At 45.5% G+C, this 27,565-nt stretch overlaps 1 protein-coding gene across 1 annotated transcript in view; it reads right to left on the bottom strand.

Annotated features, from left to right (window-relative positions):
- Positions 1–27,565, bottom strand: part of KIF13B (kinesin family member 13B) — a 142,354-nt gene that overhangs the window by 19,793 nt on the left and 94,996 nt on the right. Inside the window, exons 22-37 of the mRNA XM_072143836.1 lie at positions 26,232–26,405; positions 25,854–26,011; positions 24,911–25,043; positions 24,129–24,275; positions 22,913–22,942; positions 19,182–19,281; positions 18,085–18,211; positions 15,606–15,661; positions 15,368–15,492; positions 13,620–13,796; positions 13,433–13,525; positions 11,771–11,914; positions 5,849–5,926; positions 4,972–5,025; positions 440–557; positions 5–138 (exon numbers count right to left, since the gene is read on the bottom strand). Of these exons, the coding sequence (XP_071999937.1) occupies positions 5–138; positions 440–557; positions 4,972–5,025; positions 5,849–5,926; positions 11,771–11,914; positions 13,433–13,525; positions 13,620–13,796; positions 15,368–15,492; positions 15,606–15,661; positions 18,085–18,211; positions 19,182–19,281; positions 22,913–22,942; positions 24,129–24,275; positions 24,911–25,043; positions 25,854–26,011; positions 26,232–26,405 (1,848 nt within the window). The remainder of the gene's footprint in view (positions 1–4; positions 139–439; positions 558–4,971; positions 5,026–5,848; positions 5,927–11,770; positions 11,915–13,432; positions 13,526–13,619; positions 13,797–15,367; positions 15,493–15,605; positions 15,662–18,084; positions 18,212–19,181; positions 19,282–22,912; positions 22,943–24,128; positions 24,276–24,910; positions 25,044–25,853; positions 26,012–26,231; positions 26,406–27,565) is intronic.

Here is a 27,565-nt window from a genome sequence, read left to right as displayed (position 1 = left end):
TTACCTGAGGGGCGGCCGAGGATCCCGGCTGTCTCATCTTCTCATCACGCTGAGGAAGGAGAGATTTAAGGAGTTTGGGCATCTGGGGCACAAAGGATTTGACGGGGTTTAGGTAGGAGGACACCGACGTATCGAGACCTGCCAAAAACCAAATGTAAGGATCAAAATACAGACAGTGCAGGAATGATTGGTAACTGTGCCTTGTACCCAATATGGGGAGGTGCAGGGGTTAATGGAGGTGGTAGTAACAGGTGGAAATACTTTATAGATGTTCGGGTGAGTCCCACTGCAAAAGTGTAATATGATAAACTTTTCTCTGTCCAGAGCAACCACTAGGGGGAGCTCTCTGTATTCAGATTTAAATTAAATCCTCATATAGTTGTTTTGTAAAGTTTCAGAGTTCGAGCCTTTTCCAGGGCATCGATCCTAAAACACTTGCCTGAGTCCTGGGACTGGTCCTGCCCTGAGCCTGCGGCTGTGGCGGGTCGGGGGGAACCACCACTGCGGGTGGAGAGGGTTGAGGAATGGGAAACGTCTTGCTGGCTCTCCCAGCGACCCTATGACAATAACAGACAGCACAAGGGTTAAATGTTATCAGAACTTTTTGTCATCATCACAAGAGCCCGTGGAGACAAAACCAGCAGGGTTACATTTTATCGCTGGAGAGATGTGCATTTGTACCTTTGTGTATGTTGTTAGTAGCAGCAGAACTGTGAAAAATGTATTTACATTTGAGGTATGTAGCCTCTGGAGTTGTGTTCTCACACTGCTGTGCTCTTAATTTTGTGTGTTAGGTATAGTCCCTGAAGATTTGTTTAATTACACCTTTCTGTATGTTGTTAGTAGCAGCAGGACTGTGAAATATGGATTTACAGTCCCAGATTCTAGCTTCCACAAGTGCACAGGTGGCAGGTCCTCACACTGCTGTGCTCTTAGTTTTGTGTGTTCGGTATGGTCCCTGGAGAGTTGTTTAATTATACCTTTCTGTATGTTGTTAGTAGCAGCAGCAGGACTGTGAAATATGGATTTACAGTCCCGGATTCTAGCTCCCACAAGTGCACTGGTGGCAGGTCTTCACACAGCTGTGCTCTTAGTTTTGTCTGTTCGGTATGGTCCCTGGAGATTTGTTTAATTATAACGTTCTGAATTAGGTCCTCACACTGCTGTGCTCTTAGCATCAAACTCCTCTACCTCCCTGCGCAGAGTAAAAGTTGTGATTGGCTTCTGTTTAAATACTACAGCAGTAAATTGGAGCAGAGGGGAGGAGCTGAAAACAGAACACAGCAGTGTGAGGACACAAACCTAGGGCAATACACTTCAAAGAAAGGGACAGTAAGGCAAATCTCAGCTTACGAAACACAGAAGAAAGAACAGTCACGAAAATTACAACTTTCCAAAGAAAACTTGGCAATCAGACACAACGCATAACTGGAGATTTCCCCCCATTATAGCAGGAGGTCGTAACCGGGGAGGGGGGGTGAATGGCTTCACCTTGGGGAGAGGCGGTGACTCCAGCCGGGATCAGCAACGTCAAACAAAACCTAATCGCTTCCATTGAAGGCACAAATTGCAGGTTTAGGACAGTGAATATGTCTGCCTGCAGCCGGCCTCCCCCCTCCCCCACCCTTCTCCGTGAAAGGACAGGACGCTTTACTGTCATAATAAAATTTATGCAGCGAATTCCATTTAGAAAAAACACCCTTGGGATGAGAAATCCACGATCAGAATGTTCCTGCAAGTAAAGTCTTACAAGAGGTCTGCGAGGAGATCTGCGGGTAATGAGAAAGACAGGAAGGGGGAGGGGGCAACGCAACAAAGTATCGAGACGCGAAACATCAATTGTGAGGAAGACGAGACAATGTAACAAGGAGGTAACGATATCCCGCGTCGTGTCATTACCTCCGGCGTCCTGTCGCGCCATTTCTGGAGGTTATTACTCCTTATTTACTGGGGAAAGGACTCCAGAAAGTTTATCAAAATTCAAGGGGGGGGACAAAAGGGATGACATTGCATCCCGAGACGCGCTAGAAAATTGCTTAAAGGGAACCTGTCATGCAAATTAACCCACCCAAATTAAACACTACTAATGATTAAAAAGCATCGCCCTTAACCCTAAATGGTTCCTTTCCAAGTCTGCAAAGTTACAAAAATCAGTTTGTAGCCATACACTAAGTGAATCCTGCATATTAAATTTACTTGCATTGACCCACCTTCTTGTTCCTGATTGACAGGTCTGAGTGCTATGATATGTATGGAGCATTGAGAGGGTGAGCTGTATTACATCACTGGGCACTTAAAGTCATGTGCCCTGGGTGAAATCATCTAAGGACCTGTTATATTTGCAATGTCTACCCCATGTATATATCTGATCACATGAAATCACAGCAGCCTCCATGGAGGATGGGTAGGAGTAGAAGTCCATGGAGGACCTAATTTAATTCCTACGATCGCCATGATTCCTTAAAGGGAACCTATTGCCACTTCCCATCTAGTCCTCCCCATGTCCCATGCCTCTTCCCAGCATGTCAAGTGACCTAGGTGACATTATCTAAGGAACTGTTACATTTAGCAATGTCTACCCTATGTATGTATCTGATCACATGAAATCACAGCAGCCTCCATGGAGGATGGGTAGGAGTAGAAGTCCATGGAGGCTTCTTTGATTTCATGTGATCAGATACATACATAGGGTAGACATTGCAAATGTAACAGTTCCTTAGATAATGTCACCTAGGTCACTTGACATGCTGGGAAGAGGCATGGGACATGGGGAGGACTAGATGGGAAGTGGCAATAGGTTCCCTTTAAGGAATCATGGCGATCATAGGAATTAAATTAGGTGCTCTAGATTTACATCCTTAGATGTGACTAATCCCTCCTATTCCTCTTACAGGGGTCCTGTTCTTCGAGAGGACCTCTTCCCACCTCAATCCTGCGGTAATGAGCCCAATATCTGCTTCACAGATTCAGGGGAACTTTGAATTTTCTTTCTTGATATCAGTTTCAGTATCTATTATACACCTCTCTACTGTCAGAGAGGAGGGGCTGCAGCAGAAGATGTCATGATAATTTTCTGTGTCAGGCCTAATTCACACAAATGAATGAAAAGAGACGTATGCTAGTAGTACCCTACCGTTAGGATACGGGTAACATACGGCCACATTCATTTCAATGGGCAATACGGCCATCCATTTACACAAGCGTATTGTCTACTGTACAGTACAGTGAGAGACAAAATATATAGAGCATGTCCTATTTTTTTCCTGATACATATGCCCCATAGAAGTCTATGGAGACGTGTGCACCGTATGCTGATATATATATATGTGCAGTATCCAGGGAGACCAGAATCAGTGGGAGGAGCATTCAGTCATTCAGCCAATAGTCAGCCCACCGTATTTTATATGGATACGGTACAGATACGGTGACATACCTGCAAATACAGACGAATAACTTCACGTATGTACGGATTCATACAGCATGGAAATACAGGACTGGAGGGGGAAGAGAAAACTATCATAAACCACACCCTCCTCCTTGGCAACGGTGGGGGCTAAGAAGAAAATTCAAAGAGCTCCTGAATGCCGCCTTTAAAGGGAGTTTACCAAATATAAAATCAAAGATAAAAGATTTTTGTGATTTCAGGAACTTCGATGTCAGGAAGTTGAATTTACTCGTGTATTTCATATGCTCACATACGGCCTGCCCAGACTGCACTGCAGCAGAGTGCTCCTTGCTCACCCTTACCATAGAGAGAACTGTGCAGCCATATAGTTTAGAGCTGTAGAGTTCTCTCTCTGTGCTCTTTGGTGAAAATTTCACACTGGAGTAGGGAGTGAACGCTGGATGCCATGTACACAACGTTATGTCCCAAACTACTGGATCTTAAAATGTAACCACTTGCATTCCCCTGACCACCAGGGATCTTTATACCATCCTTTTGCTAGCACACCATAGGAATTGGAATTAAGTTGTTTTTTTCACCTAACCCACTCTACTTTAGATTGGAAGGAAGATTGACATTAACCCATAGACCAAACAAAGCTCTTCACTGTCCTAGACCACCAGGTATTCTAACACAATCCCTTTCCCTGCCATAGACCACCCAGTATATGGACAGTAACCCTTTCACCGCCTTAAATGCTGACACTAAATGTTACTACCCCAGACCACCAGGGAGGCCATTGTTAACCCCTTCAATGCTCTAGCCACTTAGAAAACCCTTTATGTCCTCTTATACTCTCTATCTTGATGCCATGTGGCTCTGGATATCTGGCTGCTATATAGCACCCTTGTCCCAAACGGACAATCCCAAAAAATCCCATTGCATTTGGGGTTTAATACAATCCTGTGTATCATGATTTGTCATTACTATAGCAGTAACCAGTAATCCACAGGATAGAGCTCCGAGAGGAAACAAATAGATTCTGAAAACCCTAAGGACTTGGATATATTCCGCAGATTATTCTTGAAGGTAGGTTACTATATAGAGCGCCACCTGGTGGCTACAGGAGGAAGAAGAGCTTTCCATATGATCTTTCTACATGGCAGCACATTTATGTACAAGGTTATCAGCAGTTATAAGTGACACTCCTAATGCAAACCCCCAGCATAGCCCTCTAGTCTCTGGCTACCAGGGAATGCTGAGAGTTATAGTTCCCAGAGGTTGGGAATCACAGTGAAATCCATCGGTATTACTGAGGCTGCACTAGCCGGCAGATCACAGTGATTGACTATCTGTCTTCTCCTGTGAAGTGATAAATTATTTCATCAGAGAAAAAAAAAAATGTCTCTTTTCCTGTAATTGTATCAATAATAAACCCCGAGATGTGAGACAGAAAGTTCTGCAGAACGGCTTCAATATTCATGTCAAAACGCGGAGTCTCAGGACGGCGAAAGCAAGACATTAATGCGGAACACAATGTAACAAATACACACCGGGGAGGATGCAGAGGTGCTGCGTACACTTACTCTGTTCCCCGCCAGGTTATGCTGCGCTCCCAACTCCCCTCGACTCCCCGAGAGCTGCAACACAAAAAGAAAGTTCCACCCTGTAACGCTGCATCATGTGTAGATCAGGGTTGTCATGCGGATTCATTTCATCACTCGTACTTATAGCATTTTCTTTAACTGATACAAATCTCCAAAGCAGGGAATTCGCTTTTTCCTGCAGCACTGAATCAGTCAGTAACAATCTAGTAAAACTTTTTTTTTTTTTTAAATACTTTTTTTTTTTATTAAATAAATATAAACATGGATAAAAATATTTTCACATGAAAAATGAATTTAAAAAAAAAAGGAATTACATCTCCCTTTAAGGCGGTATTCACACATTCAGTATTTCCAATGCAGTTTTTTTGAAGCCAAAAGCAGGTGTGGATCATAAAGTTTGAGGATTTATCATTGACAGAAGCTTCTCCTCCGTGGGTTTCACTCCACTCCCGGTTTGGACATCAAAAACTGCATCTTAGGGTAAGTTTACATGTTGCGTTTTTGAGACGCTCACACAGCATCATTGATAAGAAAATATTAAGTATAGGCAGTCCCCGGGGTTACGTACAAGATAGGGTCCGGAGGTTTGTTCTTAAGTTGAATTTGTATGTAAGTCGAAACTGTATATTTTATAATTGTAGATCCAGACAAAAAAAAAAATTGGCCCCAGTGATAATTGGAGTTTAAACAATTATTATCAATAAAGCTTCATTACAGACACCTTACAGCTGATCATTACAGCCTGGGACTATAGGAATGTATCCAGAGACTTCACCAGAGGTCAGAGGGGTCTGTCTGTAACTATAGGTTGTCTGTAAGTCAGGTGTCCTTAAGTAGGGGACTGCCTGTAACTCACCCTGTGGACGTTGGGAGAACTTAAACTCCTCCTGCTCAGTTTTCCTTTCCCCGACAGCTGCTCCTTTACTGCCACCTCCTGTATTGGGGGGAGAAAAAAAAAATTAACTATTTTTTAAGAAAGACTTTTTAATTTTATTTGAATGGTTCAAATACAGATTTTTACTAAGAATATATGTACGGGTTGCGTACAGGATAGGTTCTGTAGGTCTGTTTTTAAGTTGAATTTGTATGCAAGTCGAAACAGTATATTTTAGAATGGTAACCTCTGCCACAATTCTTTTTTTTTTTGGTCTCTGTGACAATTGGATTTTAAAAATGTTGGGTCGTCATCAGAACCAGGATTAACACTAAAGCTTCATTACAGACGTCAGTGATAACTGTTATAGCTGTTTATTATAGCCTAAGGCTAAAGTATAGGAAATTACCAATATCCAGAGGTCTGATTGTAACTAGGGGTCGCCTGTAAGTCGGGTGTTCTTAAGAAGGGGACTGACTGTATAAGACTGGATAAGAGCTATTAGCAGATCACCCCATTAAGACATCCTTCTTTTAAATCATTTTCCCTATCCTTTTAACATAATGGGGGTTATTTACTAAGGGCCCGATTCGCGTATTCCCAACGTGTTACCCGAATATTTCCGATTTGCGCCGATTTCCCCTGAATTGCCCCGGGATTTTGGAACACGCGATCAGATTGTGCCGCATCGGCGCCGGCGTGCACGCAACGGAAATGGGGGGGGGGGGGGCGTGGCTGAACGAAAACCCGACGGATTTGGAAAAACCGCCGCATTTTAAAAAAAAAAGTGTCGCAGAGCTTGCACTCACCTTCACTAGGAATAGGCCGGTGAACTTGAGTGCAGCTGCGGTGGACGGCGGTGGAACTACCTTAGTGAATGTCGCCCGGACCCGAATCCAGCGCAGAGAACGTGACGCTGGATCGCGAATGGACCGGGTAAGTAAATCTGCCCCAATGGGTTTTTTTCAAATCATTGATATTGACTGCTTATTCATAGGATAGCTCATCAGCATCAGATAAGTTGGGGTCCAACATCTGACACCCCTGCCCCCTCCACTGATCAGCTTTTTACCATTGCCTCCAGGACTCAACACAGAGACTGGATCTGGAAGTAAAGCGCTATTCTCTGTGTAGTGGCCGGGCCAGGTAACTGCAGGTGAATTAAGATCAATCCCCTTTAATATTGCACAAACATACACAAAACCTATAACCTTGCTTTTTCACTAAAACCGGTCTGTAAATATAATTCATTATACGGGGTGTAACACTCGCCGCGCGGCACATTATAGAGCAGTGGGCGACCGGATGAGCCGGGAACGTGCGGATGACATCATCAGATTACCTATCTAAGGCGATGAATTATCTGTTACTGCTCAGTGTGTAGCAGAGGTAATAGCAGGCACGCGGTCTCCCCGTCTCCTCATATATGATGTAGGCACAGGTAGTACTGCCTCCCGGCCGCTCTTTGTAATTGATGTGAGTACAGATTAATTACAAAAGAGAGACAAGGAGTAGATCAAATAAAGAAAGTACCGACTTTCTTTTCACTCTTTGTAATTGACACAGGAAAATATAGTACTGTCTCCCTGTCTCTGTTTCTAATCAATTCAAGTACAGATAGTACTGCCTCCCTGTCTCTTTTTGTAATGTATCAAGTAGAGAATGTACTGACTCCTTTTCTCTCTTTGTACTTGACATAGGTAAAATATAGTACTGCCTCTTTGTAATTGATCCAAGGACAGAGAGTACTGACTCTTTTGGGAACATTTACTTACCTGGTTCACAGAATTGTCCGACGGGAATGCACTGTGCTGCGATCCACGTAGATTGAGTGCCCGATATCCTGCATGTGTCGCTTCCCCGCTCAGGTCCGCCGGAGTTCACCTTCTTCTTTCTGGTGCATGTAAGTGCATTGTCTTGCGACAAAATTTGAATCTTAAATCCCCGCGCTCAATCCAAAACAGTCAGACCGCCCCTGATTTCTGTCGCATGAAAGCCGGCGCTGATGCGACAAAATCCGATGGCGTGCAACATAATCCCAGCACCATAATCAGCAGGCACCTGTTAAATACCTGTCAAAGTCGAGCAAATCCCAAAACCGACGGAGAGTCAGACGAAAGTGCAAGCGGAGTAAATAAGCCCCTTTGGTCTCTATTTGTAATTTATTACAGATTGTACCTATATAAACTACACAGAGAGACAAGGAGTCAGTACTATCTGTACTTGGGTCTATTAGGAGGCCGTACTAGCTCTACCTATACCAGTGATGGCTAACCTATGGCACTGGTGCCAGAGGTGGCACTCGGAGCCTTTTCTGTGGGCACTCAGGCCATCACCAGAGATGACTCCAGGTATCTTCCTGCAGTCCCAGACAGCCCAGGACTTGCTGTGCACAGAGCTATTTTAAAGTGACAGCTCTACCTGGGATTATGTTCTGCTGTATTGGTGTCCTCAGAGTGCTGGTATCAATGAAAACTGTGACAGAGAAGGGAGTATAAATCACAAATTAAATTTCTGTGTTGGCACTTTGCGATAAATAAGCGGGTCTATGTTGTAGTTTGGGCACTCGGCCTCTAAAAGGTTTGCCATCACTGACCTATATCAATTACAAAGAGTCAGTACTATCAGCACATATATATATATCTTTTATAGAGAGACACAAGGAGTCAGTAGAGACTAGGACTACATGTGATGCAAAGTAACTCAACCGCCCCAAAATATGATTTCACCAATCATAGTAAATTTTTTAACCTTCCTTTATTATTTTTCATGGAAAATACATCATTAAACATATCCATAGGAGGTGCTATGATACATCTAACATTCTGCCTCATGGTGGTCATACATCTACTGAAAATCTCCACTACAAAAGCTAAACTCCCCCATTACTGAGTTAAATTCTGTCCAGATTCATATTTTGAAATAGAAATTCACATAGAAATTAGATAAACTCCCCCTAGTGGTGGACTTATGTTATCTATTGGAGTCCCCATGGTAGGTCATCAATGTCAGGTGTCTGGGAGGAAGGATCCAAAACCCAGCAATCCCACCAATCAGCCACAGTAGCCACAAAACAATCAATACAAAAACTGTACACAATAAGCTCCCCCTAGTGGTAGCAGCAGTTAGTCAAAATGTTTTCCTTCAATTATGCCAGAGATTTTGACTTCTATAATTATTATAAAAAAATATCAGCACACAATCACTTCATACCAAAATAGAATTCAGTGGTGATCATCCTCTTAAAGTGGAATCATCCTATTGGTGGAATCCTTTAACAACACCAACTGTTTTCAAAATAATCTCTCTCTCTAAAAACGCCCCCAGATTTTTTTCTTATGAAGGATTCAATGTTTTTCAGAAATACAATGACCCGACCAGCAGATACATTCCCTATACACTCATGTATTCACATGGTAAAGATTATAAACTTTTCAAAACGCTTTCAAAATGACGAAATAGAAAGTATTCAGTATTCAGTCCACTTCCTAGAGAGTCGTCCACATTTTTTGGAAAATGTATTCTGTTTGCCAGAAAAGAGTTAATGTTTTTACTTGTATTCATGTATCTTCAACTGAGGCACTGCAGGCTGTCTATTGGCTAGCTCCCTGGAATCTTCCAGAAGTTAAGAAACTTTTCACAACTCTTTCAAAAGTACGAAAAACAAAAGTTTTCAGTATTCAATCCACTTCCTAGAGAGGTGTCCACATTTTTGGCAACAATTCTTTCCTGTGACAGGACATGGACCTCTGATGGTGTGAATCCAACCCAAAGGTCAATCCTTAATTGTCAATGACCCAAGTTCTCCATAGTCCATTCTCCTCATGACACCACATCTTCTGGGTATCTTGATCTTTTTTGAAAGTCCAAGTCAAATACTTTCAGGCTTCAGAAAGGAAAAAAACTTCAGTTTTCTTTACTACTGGCTAAAAACAAGTCCACTTTCTCACACCAGTACGCGTCATATTCCTTCTTGCCGTGGAGAGGACTACTGCTCTGGGGCACCACCCGTATGCTGGATCTTGGTATCTTTAGATCGTCCCAGCTATCCTGGAGCAACACTGGTGGGGCCGATGCTCTTCTGCTCCACTCGCACTTGGGAGGCGGCAAGTATGAGCGTTGTTTGGCACCAAGTCTCTGTCTAGCATAAGACCGAGTGTTGTCTTCCAAGGACTTGCACGTGTCTTCTATCACACGGCATGGATTTCGATATCCTCTGCCGATAGGACAGAATGCCTGCATGACAAGGGGGGGGATGCGAAAGACGTTAACGTCTCCATAGACCAAACTTCGGGGCAAAAAAAACTAAAACATTCCTGAAGTGCAGCATCCAACCACTAAATAACAGGGGGGAATGGATGTCTTGTCTCAGGCACGGATGTGTGTTGGACGTGTTGGTGGTTTCGTTCAGGGATGTTCTGTAGATAAAGCCTTCAGAGATGTTCATATTCCTTCATGTCCAGTTTAATGTGACGGAGTGCAAGTTTCTTTAGTTTCCAATATAGTTAAGGTGTCTAAAGGGAGTTCTGGCTCACAAAAGTTCGCCAACTACAGAGAAAGTTTGTCCCATCCATATTTTAAAAGTCACCCAGCGGACCTGAAGACCATTGTAGCACATTACAAGCAAACAATGAAGCAAATTCTGAAGGTGATCGCAACCCTATAATACCATGGCTTTTCTGCCATATCTTCTCCTCCCAATATCAAAAACACCAATAGATCATGTAACATGGGTTCTGGGTTGCTGTACTGAAGAGATCCGGGCCCTACAGTCACTGTGACTTCCAAGGACCACTTACCATGCAGAGCTGCACATGTGGCGTTTGTCAGCTAAATGACGGCATGCAGTGACTGAGGGGCTGGATCTCTTCAGTACAATTGCTTAAAGGGAACCTGTCATCAGAAATTGGCTTAATAAACCACTGCCAGCATGCGAACAGCTTATAAATCATGTTTTTTTTCATGGCCTGGTGTGGTGGCATCATCCACAAAATCAACTTTGAAGTGACATGTAAGTTGGCTATATGCAGTCAAGGAAGCGGAGAGTTTAACACTGAAGTCAAGCTCTCCTCAATTTACTTTAATTATGGTCCTGTGTCCAAGGACATCACTGATCAAATCTCCTGAGGTCCGGCACATGATGTCAATCACATGAGAGGAGGCGTTCAGAGGCAGGGAGAGAGCTTGACTTCAGTGTTGAACTCTCCTCCTCCTCCTTGACTTTATAAAACCAACTACAATCTCGCTTCAAAGTTGATTTTCTGGATGACTATCCAATTATGCGCATGCGCTTGCTCTTGGGGAGGGGATCACGTGGTGATACACTTACGCATCCTTAGGAGGGGTTTTGTTACTGCATTATTCATATCTCTGGACATCTAACATTTAAATGTTGCAAATAGTATCATCTACCACAACTCACACTAAAATATTAGTATACAGAACACCGCACATGTTGATACATCTTTTTTTTTTTTACCCACAAAGAATCAATCAAATAACCTGCTCAATAAAAACTACCATAGCAGTGCACACAATGCGGCCTTGGGCTTTCATGGTCCTACAGCACATTGACTGTAATTGGACCGTACAACGCAATAGTCCCTGCTCAGATCTCTGTAGTAAGAGTCCAATGCCGGCGAAATAGATCCAAGATTGATCCCTACTACCTGGATAAATGTAGCATTCTGAGATTGTCTGTCATGTGGTCAGGGGTCAAAGGGCACATAAAAGAACCCCTATGTGCCCTACGTAGCCTTCCCGAACCTGGTCTATGGGAGAAATTTGTATGATTTGTTAGAGGATCAAATCATGCAAAAGTCTGACCTCACGGGAAAGGTTTCTACAGGCAACATATTATTTTATAGCGTATAATAAAGTTTTTCTCATGTACGGAATACAGACCTGCCGCAGCCGGTCCAGGGTCAGGATGTTCTCTACAGCCAGGACGCTACGTAAATACTTCTCGATGTAAGCGGTGGAGTTGTCATAGTCAACGTCTGCCGCCATTCTAGCCAAGGCTTCCCGGTCCTCTGCGCCTTGAGAGTCCTGAAAACAGAGAGGCGAGAGTCACCTTTTAGGTATATATATATTTTTAGAATATCCTTTTTACATCATCTTATAAGATAAAATATCATTTTAAAATAAAGTGATTTTGTTTTATTACCTGCGCCAATATTAACTCACAGATTCCATCAGAGTTAGAATTTTTCTCACCACTCCTGATCATAAGTTTTAGGGTTCTATATGCTAATTAGGCTCTCAATTATAAGGTGGGTGGTCCTTGTCGACAGGATGACACCACCCACCTGACACCGGAGCCTATTTAGTCAATGCCACCGATTGCTCCAGAACGCTGGAGGCTACAGAAAAACTTCCAACTATTCTGGAACCAGAATTAAAAAAATGTTTTGGTTTTATGGGGGCTCAAATTTCCTCTTCAGGAAGAAACAAAGAACATGTCAGACTAAGCTGCAAGAATTGGCCAATATGATTAAATAGGAGATGTGGATTTCATTGGCAAATCTTCGTTTTGACACCTATATAAAAAGGTAAATACTGTATACATGTATCCAGCAGACACCAGATGAATACAGTATACACTGCATCCCAGAGTGATGAATATGTGAGATCCACATCCAGACAAGAGAGACGTTCCTCCGGCGCGGAGAGCCGCAGGGCGTATTGATCGGCTGAATCGATGGAAATCTGTATTCCGTACAATATCCAGGAGGCGGCCGTCATCAAAGAGGCTTTGTAGGTGAAATGACAGTGTAACCTTTGCGTAACAGCGGCGTCTGGAAGCACAGGGGGGAAAGGGACTGACAGCGCGGCCCCCCGACCACCACAATAAGCACACGGGAGGGGTGCAGGGTGCCACTGGTGATAAGACTCTCAGGATACTTGTATATAGCCAGAGAGAGGGATTCTAATTACTGGTAGTGGGGGCATCGGCCTGGGAAAATTACACAGATTTACGCAGATGGAAATCAATATCATTACTTTGGCATCTCCAGCACTAACTCCGGTTACTGACATCAATGACCCTTGTAGTACTGCCCACTGGTCTGTACCTGTGACTGAGGTAGGTACCATCCCCTCACTCTGTAAGGCCTCATTCACACGGCCGTATGGGGGACGTATACACGGCGTCATATATACGTCGCATATACGCCCCCCCCATAGGCCGGCAATGGGTGTGCGCCACTGTACGGGAGTGGTACAGGGCAGCACCGTACCGTTCCATAGCCATGAAAAGACAGGACATGTCCTATCTATTCTCGGCATACCGCGCCGTGTGCCATACATCGCTAAGGAGAGGGGCAGGTGTAAGCAGCGCTCACCCCCCCCCCCTCCACCCCCCTCTGGGGTGCCACCATGTGTCCGCCGTGCTACGGTACGGCAGGCAAGGGCAGTGTGAATATAACCTAAGGGTAGTACCTGTATTTCCCTATACATGATCAGGAAATGTCAATCTCATTGGAAGCGAGGGCTGCCGTATACCAGCATTACATTTCGGTTTTATGTATTGAAAGTGCCAAATATAAGAAATTTTGGGGTTATTACTTCAGGAATATTGGAGACTATTTCCACAGTGACGCCGCAGCTTGTGATGTTACTTCGTGAAGACATTCTTCTCAAGAAACTTTGAGCAAAGCCCTGAAATAAAACAAATTCATAGACAAAAAATGTAAGTTATATTAAAGGCAGAAATAGTCAGAAATAAGAATCAATGGAGATCTATAGAGGTCACCTGGCGGCTGTAGACATTCACACATATCCGCTTGCGTAGAACCAGCTGCATCTCTGCCGGATGACTGAGCTGTACCGTAACTCTGACAATGAGGAAGACCCGCTCATCCGCTGATGAACCCTTACTGAGCTGTGGACAGTTATGTACAGTGCAATCCCATGATGCTTCAGCCTTTACCTGTAACCAAGATACTTAGTGAGTGCAGCTCTGGAGTATAATACAGGATGTAACTTAGGATCAGTACAGGATAAGTAATGTCATGTATGTAAACAGTGACTGCACCAGCAGCAGAATAGTGAGTGCAGCTCTGGGGTATAATACAGGATGTAACTTAGGATCAGTACAGGATAAGTAATGTCATGTATGTAAACAGTGACTGCACCAGCAGCAGAATAGTGAGTGCAGCTCTGGGGTATAATACAGGATGTAACTCAGGATCAGTACAGGATAAGTAATGTCATGTATGTAAACAGTGACTGCACCAGCAGCAGAATAGTGAGTGCAGCTCTGGAGTATAATACAGGATGTAACTCAGGATCAGTACAGGATAAGTAATGTCATGTATGTAAACAGTGACTGCACCAGCAGCAGAATAGTGAGTGCAGCTCTGGGGTATAATACAGGATGTAACTCAGGATCTGTACAGGATAAGTAATGTAATGTATGTACACAGTGACTGCACCAGCAGCAGAATAGTGAGTGCAGCTCTGGAGTATAATACAGGATGTAACTCAGGATCAGTACAGGATAAGTAATGTCATGTATGTAAACAGTGACTGCACCAGCAGCAGAATAGTGAGTGCAGCTCTGGTGTATAATACAGGATGTAACTCAGGATCAGTACAGGATAAGTAATGTCATGTATGTACACAGTGACTGCACCAGCAGCAGAATAGTGAGTGCAGCTCTGGAGTATAATACAGGATGTAACTCAGGATCAGTACAGGATAAGTAATGTCATGTATGTACACAGTGACTGCACCAGCAGCAGAATAGTGAGTGCTACTCTGGAGTATAATACAGGATGTAACTCAGGATCAGTACAGGATAAGTAATGTCATGTATGTACACAGTGACTGCACCAGCAGCAGAATAGTGAGTGCTACTCTGGAGTATAATACAGGATGTAACTCAGGATCAGTACAGGATAAGTAATGTCATGTATGTACACAGTGACTGCACCAGCAGCAGAATAGTGAGTGCAGCTCTGGGGTATAATACAGGATGTAACTCAGGATCAGTACAGGATAAGTAATGTCATGTATGTACACAGTGACTGCACCAGCAGCAGAATAGTGAGTGCTACTCTGGAGTATAATACAGGATGTAACTCAGGATCAGTACAGGATAAGTAATGTCATGTATGTACACAGTGACTGCACCAGCAGCAGAATAGTGAGTGCAGCTCTGGGGTATAATACAGGATGTAACTCAGGATCAGTACAGGATAAGTAATGTCATGTATGTACACAGTGACTGCACCAGCAGCAGAATAGTGAGTGCAGCTCTGGGGTATAATACAGGATGTAACTCAGGATCAGTACAGGATAAGTAATGTCATGTATGTACACAGTGACTGCACCAGCAGCAGAATAGTGAGTGCAGCTCTGGGGTATAATACAGGATGTAACTCAGGATCAGTACAGGATAAGTAATGTCATGTATGTACACAGTGACTGCACCAGCAGCAGAATAGTGAGTGCAGCTCTGGAGTATAATACAGGATGTAACTCAGGATCAGTACAAACCTCCGTATCGTGATGTTTGACAATCTGTAAATCAAAGAACTCGTCTTCCTCCTCACTAGTCAGTGTTGCGTCCCACCCTGCTGCTTCAGGTTCATCCAGATTGTCCTGGGAGCTGAAATCATCGGCTACAAGAAATGGACAGGAGATAAACCATTACCCCCTTTTTGGGTCATACTCAAGTCTAATACTGGTACTGGAACCACCGACACCAACTGGGATCAGCGCTGCCTTCACGTACCATTCAGATCCAGGAATATAACTGGGATGTGAGTTTCCATTCCTGCAGCCGGAGTCCTGAAACAAAAGATAACACGAGATGATATAAGATGTCTATAATCCTCTTTCCAAGACTCCGGAATACACAGGCTTCCTAGAAATGTACTGAAAGTAATGCAGGGATTGTATTGTTGCAATACTAGTCATGCCATTGCAGAGTCTGGGAAAGCTGGGTATTTTGTTTCTTTTCCCGGGGCGTCTCCCTGCATGTTTCACCCTTAGGCTATATTCACACTGCCGTTGCCCGCCCGTACCGTACTGTAGCGGGCAATAGCAGTGTACGGGGAGAGGAGGAGGTGAGCGCAGCTCACCCGCGCCCCTCTCCATAGCAACCTATGGCGCACGGCGCTGTATTACAGGAAAAGATAAGACAGGTCCTATCTTTTCCCCGGGTACGGATCGGTAAGGTGCCGCACCATACCGCTCTCGTAGTGGGGGTGTGCGCCCACTGCTGCCTATGGGGGACGTATATCGGCCGTATATACGTCAGCCGTATATATACGTCCCCCATACGTTAGTGTGAATGTAGCCTTAAGGACTCTACGGAATCGAGGAAAGTTGAATTATTACAGTTTCTTTATACAGGGCATCACTCTGCAAGCATTACCTTTAAGGAAACTGTAAAACCTAGGTGAATACACACAGCTTTCCATGAGTCCTGAAAGGTAAGTCTTCCTAAAAGCACAGGGATGGAGTTGACGGCTCAGAACGTCGAGACCTTATCCGATCCATTCTGCTGAAGAAGCGCCAGCTATTAAGTACCCAACTTTGCCGGGAGAAGCTTTGCACCTTCTTCCAAAAGGTGTCCATTTGGGCGTCACCCTTTTTAAATGGTGGACAACCCTTTAATTTAACCCTATAAAGGATGAGAGTAATGAGGACACAGCCCTTTCGGACAATACGGCGCCGGAGGTCTGGCGCACCTTCGGGCCATCGAGCTGTTTCGACATCTTCTCCCCCTTGTAATTATTACGTTGCGCTAATTGATTTGGGATGTCAGCGATGGACTGGTTTATTGCCACTAAATTGTGCGGAACATTCCTCACCTCCCCCGTCCTTTCATGTATAATTAATGCAGAGGTTTCCGTGTGGGTTTTAATTTGCTGTCTCTTAATGCCTGGAAAATTACAGAGGGGGCCCGATAGCTGACTGAGAGGAAGCGGCCGCTTAATACGCGAGAAGCCGCGGCCTGGCAACGCCGTTTTATCACCGCTTCCTCTTAAGTGAGGAGCGAGCGGGATAATTAACACCGGGGTGTGATAAGTGCGCGGATACTTAGCGGTGATTTATGCGCCGCACAAGGTCAGGATTATTTAAACCAAGAGCAAAATATCGCAAAACCGGAAGATCAGCGACCTGGGGGAGGTGGGGGGCTGGAGAATGTCCCCATCCTAGATCAGACCGTGTCCGGTATCTGGCAGAAGAGAGAATTGCTCCACCGAAAGATCCAGCCACAATAAGAGCACATTAGACGCCATGTAATACCACATTTCTCCTGTAGTGGCCACTGCAGCCAAATAGAACAGTGGGGGCTGGAGATCCCTCCAGCGATCACTAATGATTTACACAGGATAGTCATTGTGGGACAACCCCTTTAAGGTTTGCAATTAAAGGGACTATTCAGGACTAACACGATTGATGCTGCCCCCGAGGTGATGGCGGAAAATTAAAACAACTGTAGGCTTGTACATGTAACATACATAGCATGTACTAGCATGTTGAGTTCTCAGATCACAAAAAAGGGTGTGTTGCAGCAAAAGAGGCGGGCTTAGCCACCAAATTTGAGCCACGCACACCTTGTAGCGAATCACAGGCTCCCGCAGATCAAGTGATCGGGATCATGGAAACATTGAGGGTGGTGGCACACGAGTCGTTTTGAACCAGTTTTTAGTAGTACGTTTTTGTCCACTTTTCCCAATTATCTTAATTTCTTTAAAAAAAACGTATGCGTTATTAAAATGCATGCAGTTTTTAACGGACTGAAAACGCATGACTAGAAACGGGTTCAAAACGCCTCATGTGCCACCACCCTTACTGAGGAGCTCCCTCAGATTACACAGGGGATTTGGAGCTTTGTGTCACCAAGCTGAGCTCACACCCCTATCCACGTATCCGATATACTAGAATGGCGCTTGAGTGTTAATGTGAGCGCCCTGATAATGGGCAGGAAAATGTTTTGACCAATTCTGATGCTTTTTATGATAAAAAAAAAAAAAAAAGAGGATTCAGTTTCCATCATTTAGGAAACCTTATCCGGTAAAAGCCCGGATTATGGTCACTATCGCAGCTCCCGGATGAGGTAAGGAATATACAGCTAATGTGTGGTTAAGATATCCCGCTATTGGCTAGTCCATTATTATACAGAGGACAGGAAGTGTTATCAGAGCCCCGGATACAATGTCTTGCATTAGTCTTAGTTAGGGGAGGATCCGCGTTCTTACCAATTGGCCGGAGCGCCCGGGATGCCGCTCCCAGCAGAGGGGACCAGGACGGAGTTCCTCTCCTCAGTCAGGGTCAGTCTCATCTCCAGGAGCTGAGCCTCACGTTCTGCATCATCTTCAGTTTTATCTACAGAAATAGAGTCAGGAATGGTCACATGACACTAGTATGAAGTTTGATGGATACAACAGCAGTAGCTCAATGCTGAGAACTAAGAGCACAGCAGTGTTAGGACACGCCCCCAGTGCACTTAAGACAAGCCACAATCCTGGAATATCAATCCATATTTCACAGACCCTCTGCTACAAACAACATACACAAAGGCCTGATAACATCCCTCCAAGGACAAAACATAACCAGGCTGCACAGAGCACAGCAGTGTGAGGACACAACCCTAGTGAACTAGGAGAAGCTACAATCCTGGAATATAAATCAATTTCTTACAGTCCTGCTGCTACTAACAATATACACTAAGGTATAATCACACATCTCACCAGGGACAATACCCAACACTGGCTACAGAGAGCACAGCAGTGTGAGGACACAACCCCAATGCACCAGGAGAAGCTACAATCCTGGAAAATAAATCCATTTATTACAGTCCTGCTGCTACTAACACCACACACAGGGGCATGATTACACTTCTCTCCAGGGACAACAATGAGAACAGAGCACAGAAGTGAGAGGACATGTCCCCCTGATCGCTTGGAGCCCAGTAACAATCCTGGAACATAAGTCAATATGTCACAATCCTGCTGCTACTATCATAAATAAAGGGATGATCACACAGATCTCCAGGGATAAAACATAACACGATCTGCAGATAGCACAGAGCACAGCAGTGTTGGGACAAGCCCCCTGTTCACTTGGAGCCCAGTTACAATCCTGGAATATAAATCGATATTTCACAGTCCTGCTGCTACTAACAACATACTAAAAAATCTGATCAACTTTTTAAGGTTACTTCAGCATCTTACAAGTTACCCTCCTAGTTATGGACTAGTTGAGAATCTGGATGTGTGTGAACAGGTTTTTATACGGTGTGCTGCACCCTAAATGTACATTATAGTGGGGTAACCACATTGGGGCGATCCCGCACCTTGTCTGCTCACGAGCTTCTGCAGCTGCTGGTCCAAGTACTCCTGGCGCTTGGTCAGAGCGTTCAGCCACTTCCTCTTCAGTCTGTCCAAGTCCCGATCCTGGAAGAAGGGAAATCTCACTTCAGACACTTTGCAGCATTAAGCCGTTTGCTTTCCCTTCCAGAACCTCCGGCTGTACATTAACCCACTGCACTCAGATTCTCTGCTCACACATCTCCGCTTGCTTTAACTGAAAAGAACACTCCCATTTACACACCCAAATCTTCTCAGAGCTGAGGATTTGCTGCTATTGTATCCTTGGTGAGCTGCACACTCTGATAGATCTGAACTGTACTGATACACTGTAACAAATAGTCAATGCTTGGGCTGCTGATGTGACAAGCTCACAGAGGATTGTCTGGTCTGGATATATATGGCATTGGATAGAAGAAGCGCCGTTATCGTTCGATGACAGCAAGCAGTGATCAGTTGAGCTCAGCCTGGTTTGCACTGGACGGTGTCACTCTATCTGGGCCAAACGCGGTACCAGCAAGGATAGAACCTCTATCTTACTAAATGAGGCTACTTCTATCCAGAAACAGCGCCACCCCTGTCTACTGCTGGAGTCTAGTATTACAACTTCATTGCTGCTGACTTGTAATACCACAGGTGACCTGTAGACAGAAGTGGCGCTAAAGATTAACCCGTTACTACCCCTACACCTTCTCATACCCCATAATCGTCTTGTTAGGCAGATAAGGAGGAGCAGGAATGTACAGGTGTCGTATAGACCCGGCCTGGACTATTGTGTTATAACATGCCCAATTCCCATCAGATGATGTTAGAATTTATTTCTACAGGGGGAAGCGTCACGTCACGTTGTCCTGGAGGCATCGACCAGATCATCACATAAATATTACTCCATAATCCTGGGAGAGGGGATAATAGCAAAATATAGATCCCTGGGTGCTTAAAAGGAGCCCCCATACAGTAAGCGGGGAGCATACAGCCCCTCTGCTATGGCCCCAGTAATCAGCTGCAATATCCACAACCTGTAAATAACTGGTATTATATCCCTGCAGCGCCTCCAGAGGGGAAAATGAGGTACTACACTATGCCCATTGAAATCAATAGATTGCTGGTGCTATACGTCAATGTACGGAGTCCTCCAGATAGACACTAGTCATACCAATCTCTGCTCTGACTTAGAGGAGGGGTCCTCAAATCAATTTCCCGAAACCAGGGGGAATCAATAAAGTTGTATCATATCCCATCATATCGTCCTCTGGCATGTAGAATAAATTCAAAAGGGAAACTGTCAGCAGGTGTGATCAAGCAGTCAGTGTTTAGTATAGTCCCTGGAGAGCTGTGTAATCAGACCTTTGTGTATGTTCTTAGTAGCAGCAGGACTGTGATATATTGATTGATATTCCAGGATTGTAGCTTCTCCAAGTGCAAAGGGGGATTGTCCTCACACTGCTGTGCTCTCTGCATAGAGCTGCTCCACAACCTCTTTTCTCTGAGTGAAACCTGTAGTCTGCTTCTGGATTAATACTACAACAGTCATTTAGAAAATAAGAGAACCGCAGTATAATAATGAATATAAATCCCTTTTTAACAGTCCTGCTGCTACCAACAACACAAAGTTATGATTGCATATTTTGTTTACGAAAAAATCCCTCATAGGACGAGCACAGAGCACAGCAGTGTGAGGACGTCCCCAAGAGCACATGGTGATGAAAAAAAAGCTAGAATACAAATCCATATTTCAAACTCTTTCTGCTACTAACATACAATTAAACAATTCTCCAGGGATAAACCCTAAAACTGGCTGCAGAGAGCACAGAGAACAGCAGTGTGAGCACACCCTGCAGTGCACATAGTCATGCTAGATTACTTGAATAAACATCTATATTTTACATTCCGGCTGCTACTAACTACATACACCAAGGTCTGATTACACATTTCTTCTGGGATAATCCCTAATACAGACGGCAGAGAACTAAGAGCACAGCAGTGTGAGGACCCACCCCCAGATCACCTGTGAAAGCTTCAATCGCGGAAATATAAATCCATATATCACAGTCCTGCTTCTACATACACATACACAAAGGTCTGATTACACAGCTCTCCAGGGACAATGCATGACAGAGGATATAGTCTTCCGGGTCACAACTGCTGGCAGGTTCCCTTAATTATTTAAAAAAAAATGTATTTTACTTTCTAATAATTTGACACATCTGTTTACTCTGCACATCTAGAATCATTTCAGCCTTTTGGGGAGTGCAGACCAGTATTCTGCTCCTCCTTTCCTACTCTGTCTATGTGTCAGTCTGTACTGCAGCTCTGGTGTTCTATTCATGAACCTGGAAGCTCCTGATGAGCATGAGTACAGGTCACCCCCATATAGGAGAGATTAGGGGTGCATGAGGACAGGACTACACACAGTCAGTCCCTCAGCCTTGCGGACCGGGCCGGTAGCCATGAGATGTTTTACAGGACCCTTGGAGGAGCGCTGCCTCCAGTTATGGTAATTGGGTGGGGGGCGAGGGAGGACGGCGGTAAATAAATCCAAGATCAAAAGACTGACAAGATAGATAAAACGTTAGGATGCATTAAGGATTCGGGAGGCCTTGAAGGCTGAGGAATAGCACAGGGGAGAGACGGCGAGGGCTGGAGTAAATGAGACGAGCTGATTAGAGCGGCCATAAAATAAACTCCATTATGACTGTCCTGAAATGTGCGAAGAGACGGCCATAAACCAGGGGGGTGCAGCCGGGCCGGGGAGCGACGTGGCACCGGACCAGGACTGACAAGGTTACTGCAAAGTCACTGACAGCGCGATGACTGCTCCCAAGAAGTGGTGTGCGCTTTATTTACATGGCGCCAACGTATGACGCAAAGCGGTACAAAGGATTCACTGTTATAAGACACTTAAGACTGCGGTAGAAGTGTATATATTAGTGATGGGTCAATCGCGAACGAGCTGGCACGAAGAGCCGGCTCATTCGCGTGAAAGGCGCGAGCCGGCTCACCTCAGTGAAATTGGGTTAAAAGTGGTGTGGTGTGACCAACTGGCCTGCGGCTCCCTTTTATATATTTCATAGGGAGACGTTCAGGAGCCAAAGGAGCCGGCTCTTCTTAGTGAGAAGAGCCGGACTTCCCATCACTAGTATATATTGTGCTTGCTCTGGGGGTTACCATGGGAAAAACTTCCTGTCATGTGACTTCAGACAGGAAGTTGATACAGTTACTGATGACACTACCATGGAAACCCCAGAGTAAGCACGATACGTCCGTTAATGCAGCAATAACAAGCTCGGGAGGAAGGGAGGTAACTTATTGTTTATATAAATTTTACATTTTAGTGATTACAGTGTTACTAGTTTACAGTTTAGTTATTTTGAAAGGGTCAAGGGTATAAAAAAAGGAAAAAAGGACCCTGGCAATGGCAGCCTATAGTGCTGATCACTATGTTACTACGTGGACCTTTGGAAACAGCACAACCCCCCATCAGTACCCAATTTCTGTAGCTGTAAAATCTATCAATATAAACTTACTGTTAGTGGATTGTAATCAAAGTGTAAAAAAGTTATTGATGTCAGCCGGTAGTCACAGCCAGTCATTACAATAGTCCCAAGTGTGGCAGGAACCCTCTTCTGGAGGGACATATGGGGGTAGGAGATGACACAGACATCTTTCTGCCCTGTGCATAACAAGCGCACGTGTACACAGCTACATCACTACTCACCTGGTAGCTGTCCACATCTTCCCCACCATCCTGTAAGAGATAAACTGGGATGAAACTATGGAACTACAAAAATGTAAAAATACAAATGATATGGAATAGATACATATATAGATAGAAAGATAGAACAATATATATGAGAGAAATAGGAGCACACAGCTCTGCTTCATCCATACAGATACACACACAGTTCAGCATCATCCATACAGATACACACACAGTTCAGCATCATCCATACAGATACACACAGTTCAGCATCATCCATACAGATACACACACAGTTCAGCATCATCCATACAGATACACACACCGTTCAGCATCATCCATACAGATACACACACAGTTCAGCATCATCCATACAGATACACACACAGTTCAGCATCATCCATACAGATACACACACAGTTCAGCATCATCCATACAGATACACACACAGTTCAGCATCATCCATACAGATACACACACAGCACAGCATCATCCATACAGATACACACACAGCACAGCTATACACACTTCCCCCCCTTCTCTTCTTCTTACCCTGCCCCAGCCCAGCATGTCCCAATTCTCCCAGTATCAGGTCCTGTGGTGATGTAAGAAGCATGTTATCAGTCACCACAGGTCCTGTAGGACAACCGGGAGAGGAGAGAACAGTGCGGAGGCTCTCCTCTCTGGGAGATCGGGTGCAGCTCTATATCAGGGCATTAACCCGATCTCCAGCAGTCAGGTGGGTCTGGCAGTGCTGGATCCTCCTGACCTTCGGTCCATAAGACGCAGGCACTTTTTAGCTAGCTAGATTTTTTCTTGCTAAAAAGTGCCACTAATAGGCTAAAAAATACAGTAAATATATGTATATTATATATACACACACACACAAACCCCAAGGAATGAAGCAGCACTCCAAGATAAATAGTGAATGTTTATTCCACCAGAGGTAAGTGCTGACTCTATGCAGCCATTCTCAAGGATATATATATATATATATATATAGATATATATATAGATATATATATATCTATATATATATATATACTTACAGATAGATGAAATACATTTGCGATAGATAAATATGAGATGATAAATGAATAGATATTAGATAATAGATCGACAGATAAGGAGATAGATGAAACATTTAGATTATAGATAAATAATTAGACAGAGATAGAAGAGACTGACACCTTATAGATATCTATATGATCTCTCTGTATACATATGCGCTCACCTGATGCCCGTCGTGCCCCTTGCCCGTCTTGGCATGCACTATTTTCACACAGCCTACAGACACGGACAGTATGGAATCTTCTATAAGCGGGAGCGTTCCGGAGTCCTGCACGGATCGCACCTCCACCTGTAGACGTCGGGACTGCCCCTATACATGGAAGGTGACACATTACACATGTATGTCTGTAGGTACCAGGGGTAAGTTGTCCTGACTTTCCCCCGGCATGGTGCCGTGTGCAGGAGCTCCTTCCGGCAGAGCGGCATCTGATGTGAATTACTGGATAATTAGCTCGAAACTTTAGGGAAAAATTAACAAAATAGCAGAGACAGTAATTGCAGCAACAAGGTGAGGGAAATTGGTTATTACAGGGCTGGGGAGCAATTAGCGGCGGCTCAGACATTTCCTGCAACCCCTGGGAGAGGCGCGTGCTGTACACGTCTAATCCTCCGCTCCGGCAGTAACACAGGTAAACGCTCCCTCATTTACCTCAATTACACAGCTGGGGAGGGGAGCACCGGCGCTATTATTCTCCAGGAAAGCAATATACATATTACAGCAATGCGATGCTGATGGTGGACTGCAAGGTAAACTCCTTAAAGGGGCGTTTTAGGATAAGACTACACTAAAATAGGAGATGAAAACTAGATGGGCGGGGGTCTGACACCCAGAACCCTCCATGTGTTAGACCCTGCAGAGATAGAAGTTATATTAACCAGATAAAACTTATCCGTTCTCCTACAACACGAGGCTGCAGCTGATGGGTGATATATTGGGGGCTCTACCTGTCTCAGCTGGTAAATGCCCCCAGTCTGAACATCTTTGGCAGCGATGACCTCGACAGGACAGAATTCTCCATTTTCATTTAGTTCTAAGATCTGGACCCACAATTCCACCTTCCGGGTGACTTCACTCCACCTGAGGGGAAACATGGATAAACCATCACATATCAATGATTGCAGGGGGAGGAAATACACGCGTGCCATGCTGCTGCGCGTCTGCTCCGCCAGAGCGGAGCTGCGCGTCTGCACGCCATGCCGCCAGAGCGGAGCTGCGCGTCTGCACGCCATGCCGCCAGAGCGGAGCTGCGCGTCTGCACGCCATGCCGCCAGAGCGGAGCTGCGCGTCTGCACGCCATGCCGCCAGAGCGGAGCTGCGCGTCTGCACGCCATGCCGCCAGAGCGGAGCTGCGCGTCTGCACGCCATGCCGCCAGAGCGGAGCTGCGCGTCTGCACGCCATGCCGCCAGAGCGGAGCTGCGCGTCTGCACGCCATGCCGCCAGAGCGGAGCTGCGCGTCTGCACCCCATGCCGCCAGAGCGGAGCTGCGCGTCTGCACCCCATGCCGCCAGAGCGGAGCTGCGCGTCTGCACCCCATGCCGCCAGAGCGGAGCTGCGCGTCTGCACGCCATGCCGCCAGAGCGGAGCTGCGCGTCTGCACGCCATGCCGCCAGAGCGGAGCTGCGCGTCTGCACGCCATGCCGCCAGAGCGGAGCTGCGCGTCTGCACGCCATACATTGATGTTTTATGTCCCACGTGAATGAAGCCCTGGTACATATGCCCGGCCACCACTTTGTTCACTTCTATGGTGTTGGCAGTGTCCCGATGCTCCCACAAAAGTGAACAGAGAAGTGTCATTTGTATTTCCCAATTTTTGAAACGAAACGTGCAAAAGAACAGTCGCCCGCTCGTGGATAGGAAACATGCCGGCAGTGAATATCCCCGCTCACCTGTCTCGTAAACTGCGTGTTTTTGCCTGGATTATTCCCAGATCCCACAGGGCAGGATTCTTTCGGGGGTCATTTGCTTTGTGTCCGTAAACTTCAATGGCCAAGGCTCCTTCCGCTAAGTAATCCAAGAAATCTTCTGTGATGTTAACTGAAAACTCCTTTGGGAATGGACGGACAATAAATTAGCAGATAATGAAGCAGATTCATGGAGAAAGTTACTGAAATATCATCATCTGCCCCTGTAGATGACGCAGGGCTATTGGCTTATCAACATCTCTGCCATCACTGCATTGGCCCGGATTGTGCACAGGGCACAGTCCCCTCCATCTCCTGGGCTCTTACTACTCACAAGGAAAATAAAGACTTCACTGTACTTACTTTACAGTGGTCAAACACCACCATGCACTGGGGCTCCTTGCTGACGGGAGAGGATGTACTGGGGTCCACCTCCGGGGCCACCATGATGGGCTCTGGCTGGTCGTAGAAAGTATAATGGCAGAACACAAAGTTTGTGAGATGCTGCGGCAAACCTGTGGCCTGGAGGACTTTCACCTGAGAAGACATAGAAGAATATAGGAGATCTATGGCTACTCTTACCTCCACTACCACCCCAAATACTGCCAGACCTCTACTATTAGCTCTTCTACTACTTTAACTTCCAATTCAATAAATATCTACTACCAATTCTACATCTACTGTTATGACTATTACTGTTACTATTCGGTCTTCCACTATGTCACCTAGTATGGTTATTAGATATACTACTTCTACTACTAGTAGGTCCAATTCTTCTACAATAGTCTCTACAAATATTTACTTCTAGTTTTACATCTACTGCCGCCGCCGCCGCCACCACCACGTCTACTACCACTGCCGCCGCCGCCACCACCACGTCTACTACCACTGCCGCCGCCGCCACCACCACCACCACCACCACCACCACGTCTACTACCACTGCCGCCGCCGCCACCACCACCACCACCACCACGTCTACTACCACTGCCGCCGCCGCCACCACCACCACCACGTCTACTACCACTGCCGCCGCCGCCACCACCACCACCACCACCACCACGTCTACTACCACTGCCGCCGCCGCCACCACCACCACCACCACCACGTCTACTACCACTGCCGCCGCCGCCACCACCACCACCACCACGTCTACTACCACTGCCGCCGCCGCCGCCACCACCACCACGTCTACTACCGCCGCCGCCGCCACCACCACGTCTACTACCACTGCCGCCGCCGCCACCACCACCACCACCACGTCTACTACCACTGCCGCCGCCGCCACCACCACCACCACGTCTACTACCACTGCCGCCGCCGCCACCACCACCACCACGTCTACTACCACTGCCGCCGCCGCCACCACCACCACCACGTCTACTACCACTGCCGCCGCCGCCACCACCACCACGTCTACCACGTCTACTGCCGCCACCACTAAGTCTACTGCAACTACTAAGTCTACTGCAACTACTAAGTCTACTGCAACTACTAAGTCTACTGCAACTACTAAGTCTACTGCAACTACTAAGTCTACTGCAACTACTAAGTCTACTGCAACTACTAAGTCTACTGCAACTACTAAGTCTACTGCAACTACTAAGTCTACTGCAACTACTAAGTCTACTGCAACTACTAAGTCTACTGCAACTACTAAGTCTACTGCAACTACTAAGTCTACTGCTACCACTAAGTCT

This window comes from Engystomops pustulosus, chromosome 3 (genome assembly GCF_040894005.1).
Source record: "Engystomops pustulosus chromosome 3, aEngPut4.maternal, whole genome shotgun sequence".
NCBI lineage: Eukaryota > Metazoa > Chordata > Amphibia > Anura > Leptodactylidae > Engystomops > Engystomops pustulosus.
This window is presented reverse-complemented; position numbering and strand designations above follow the sequence as displayed.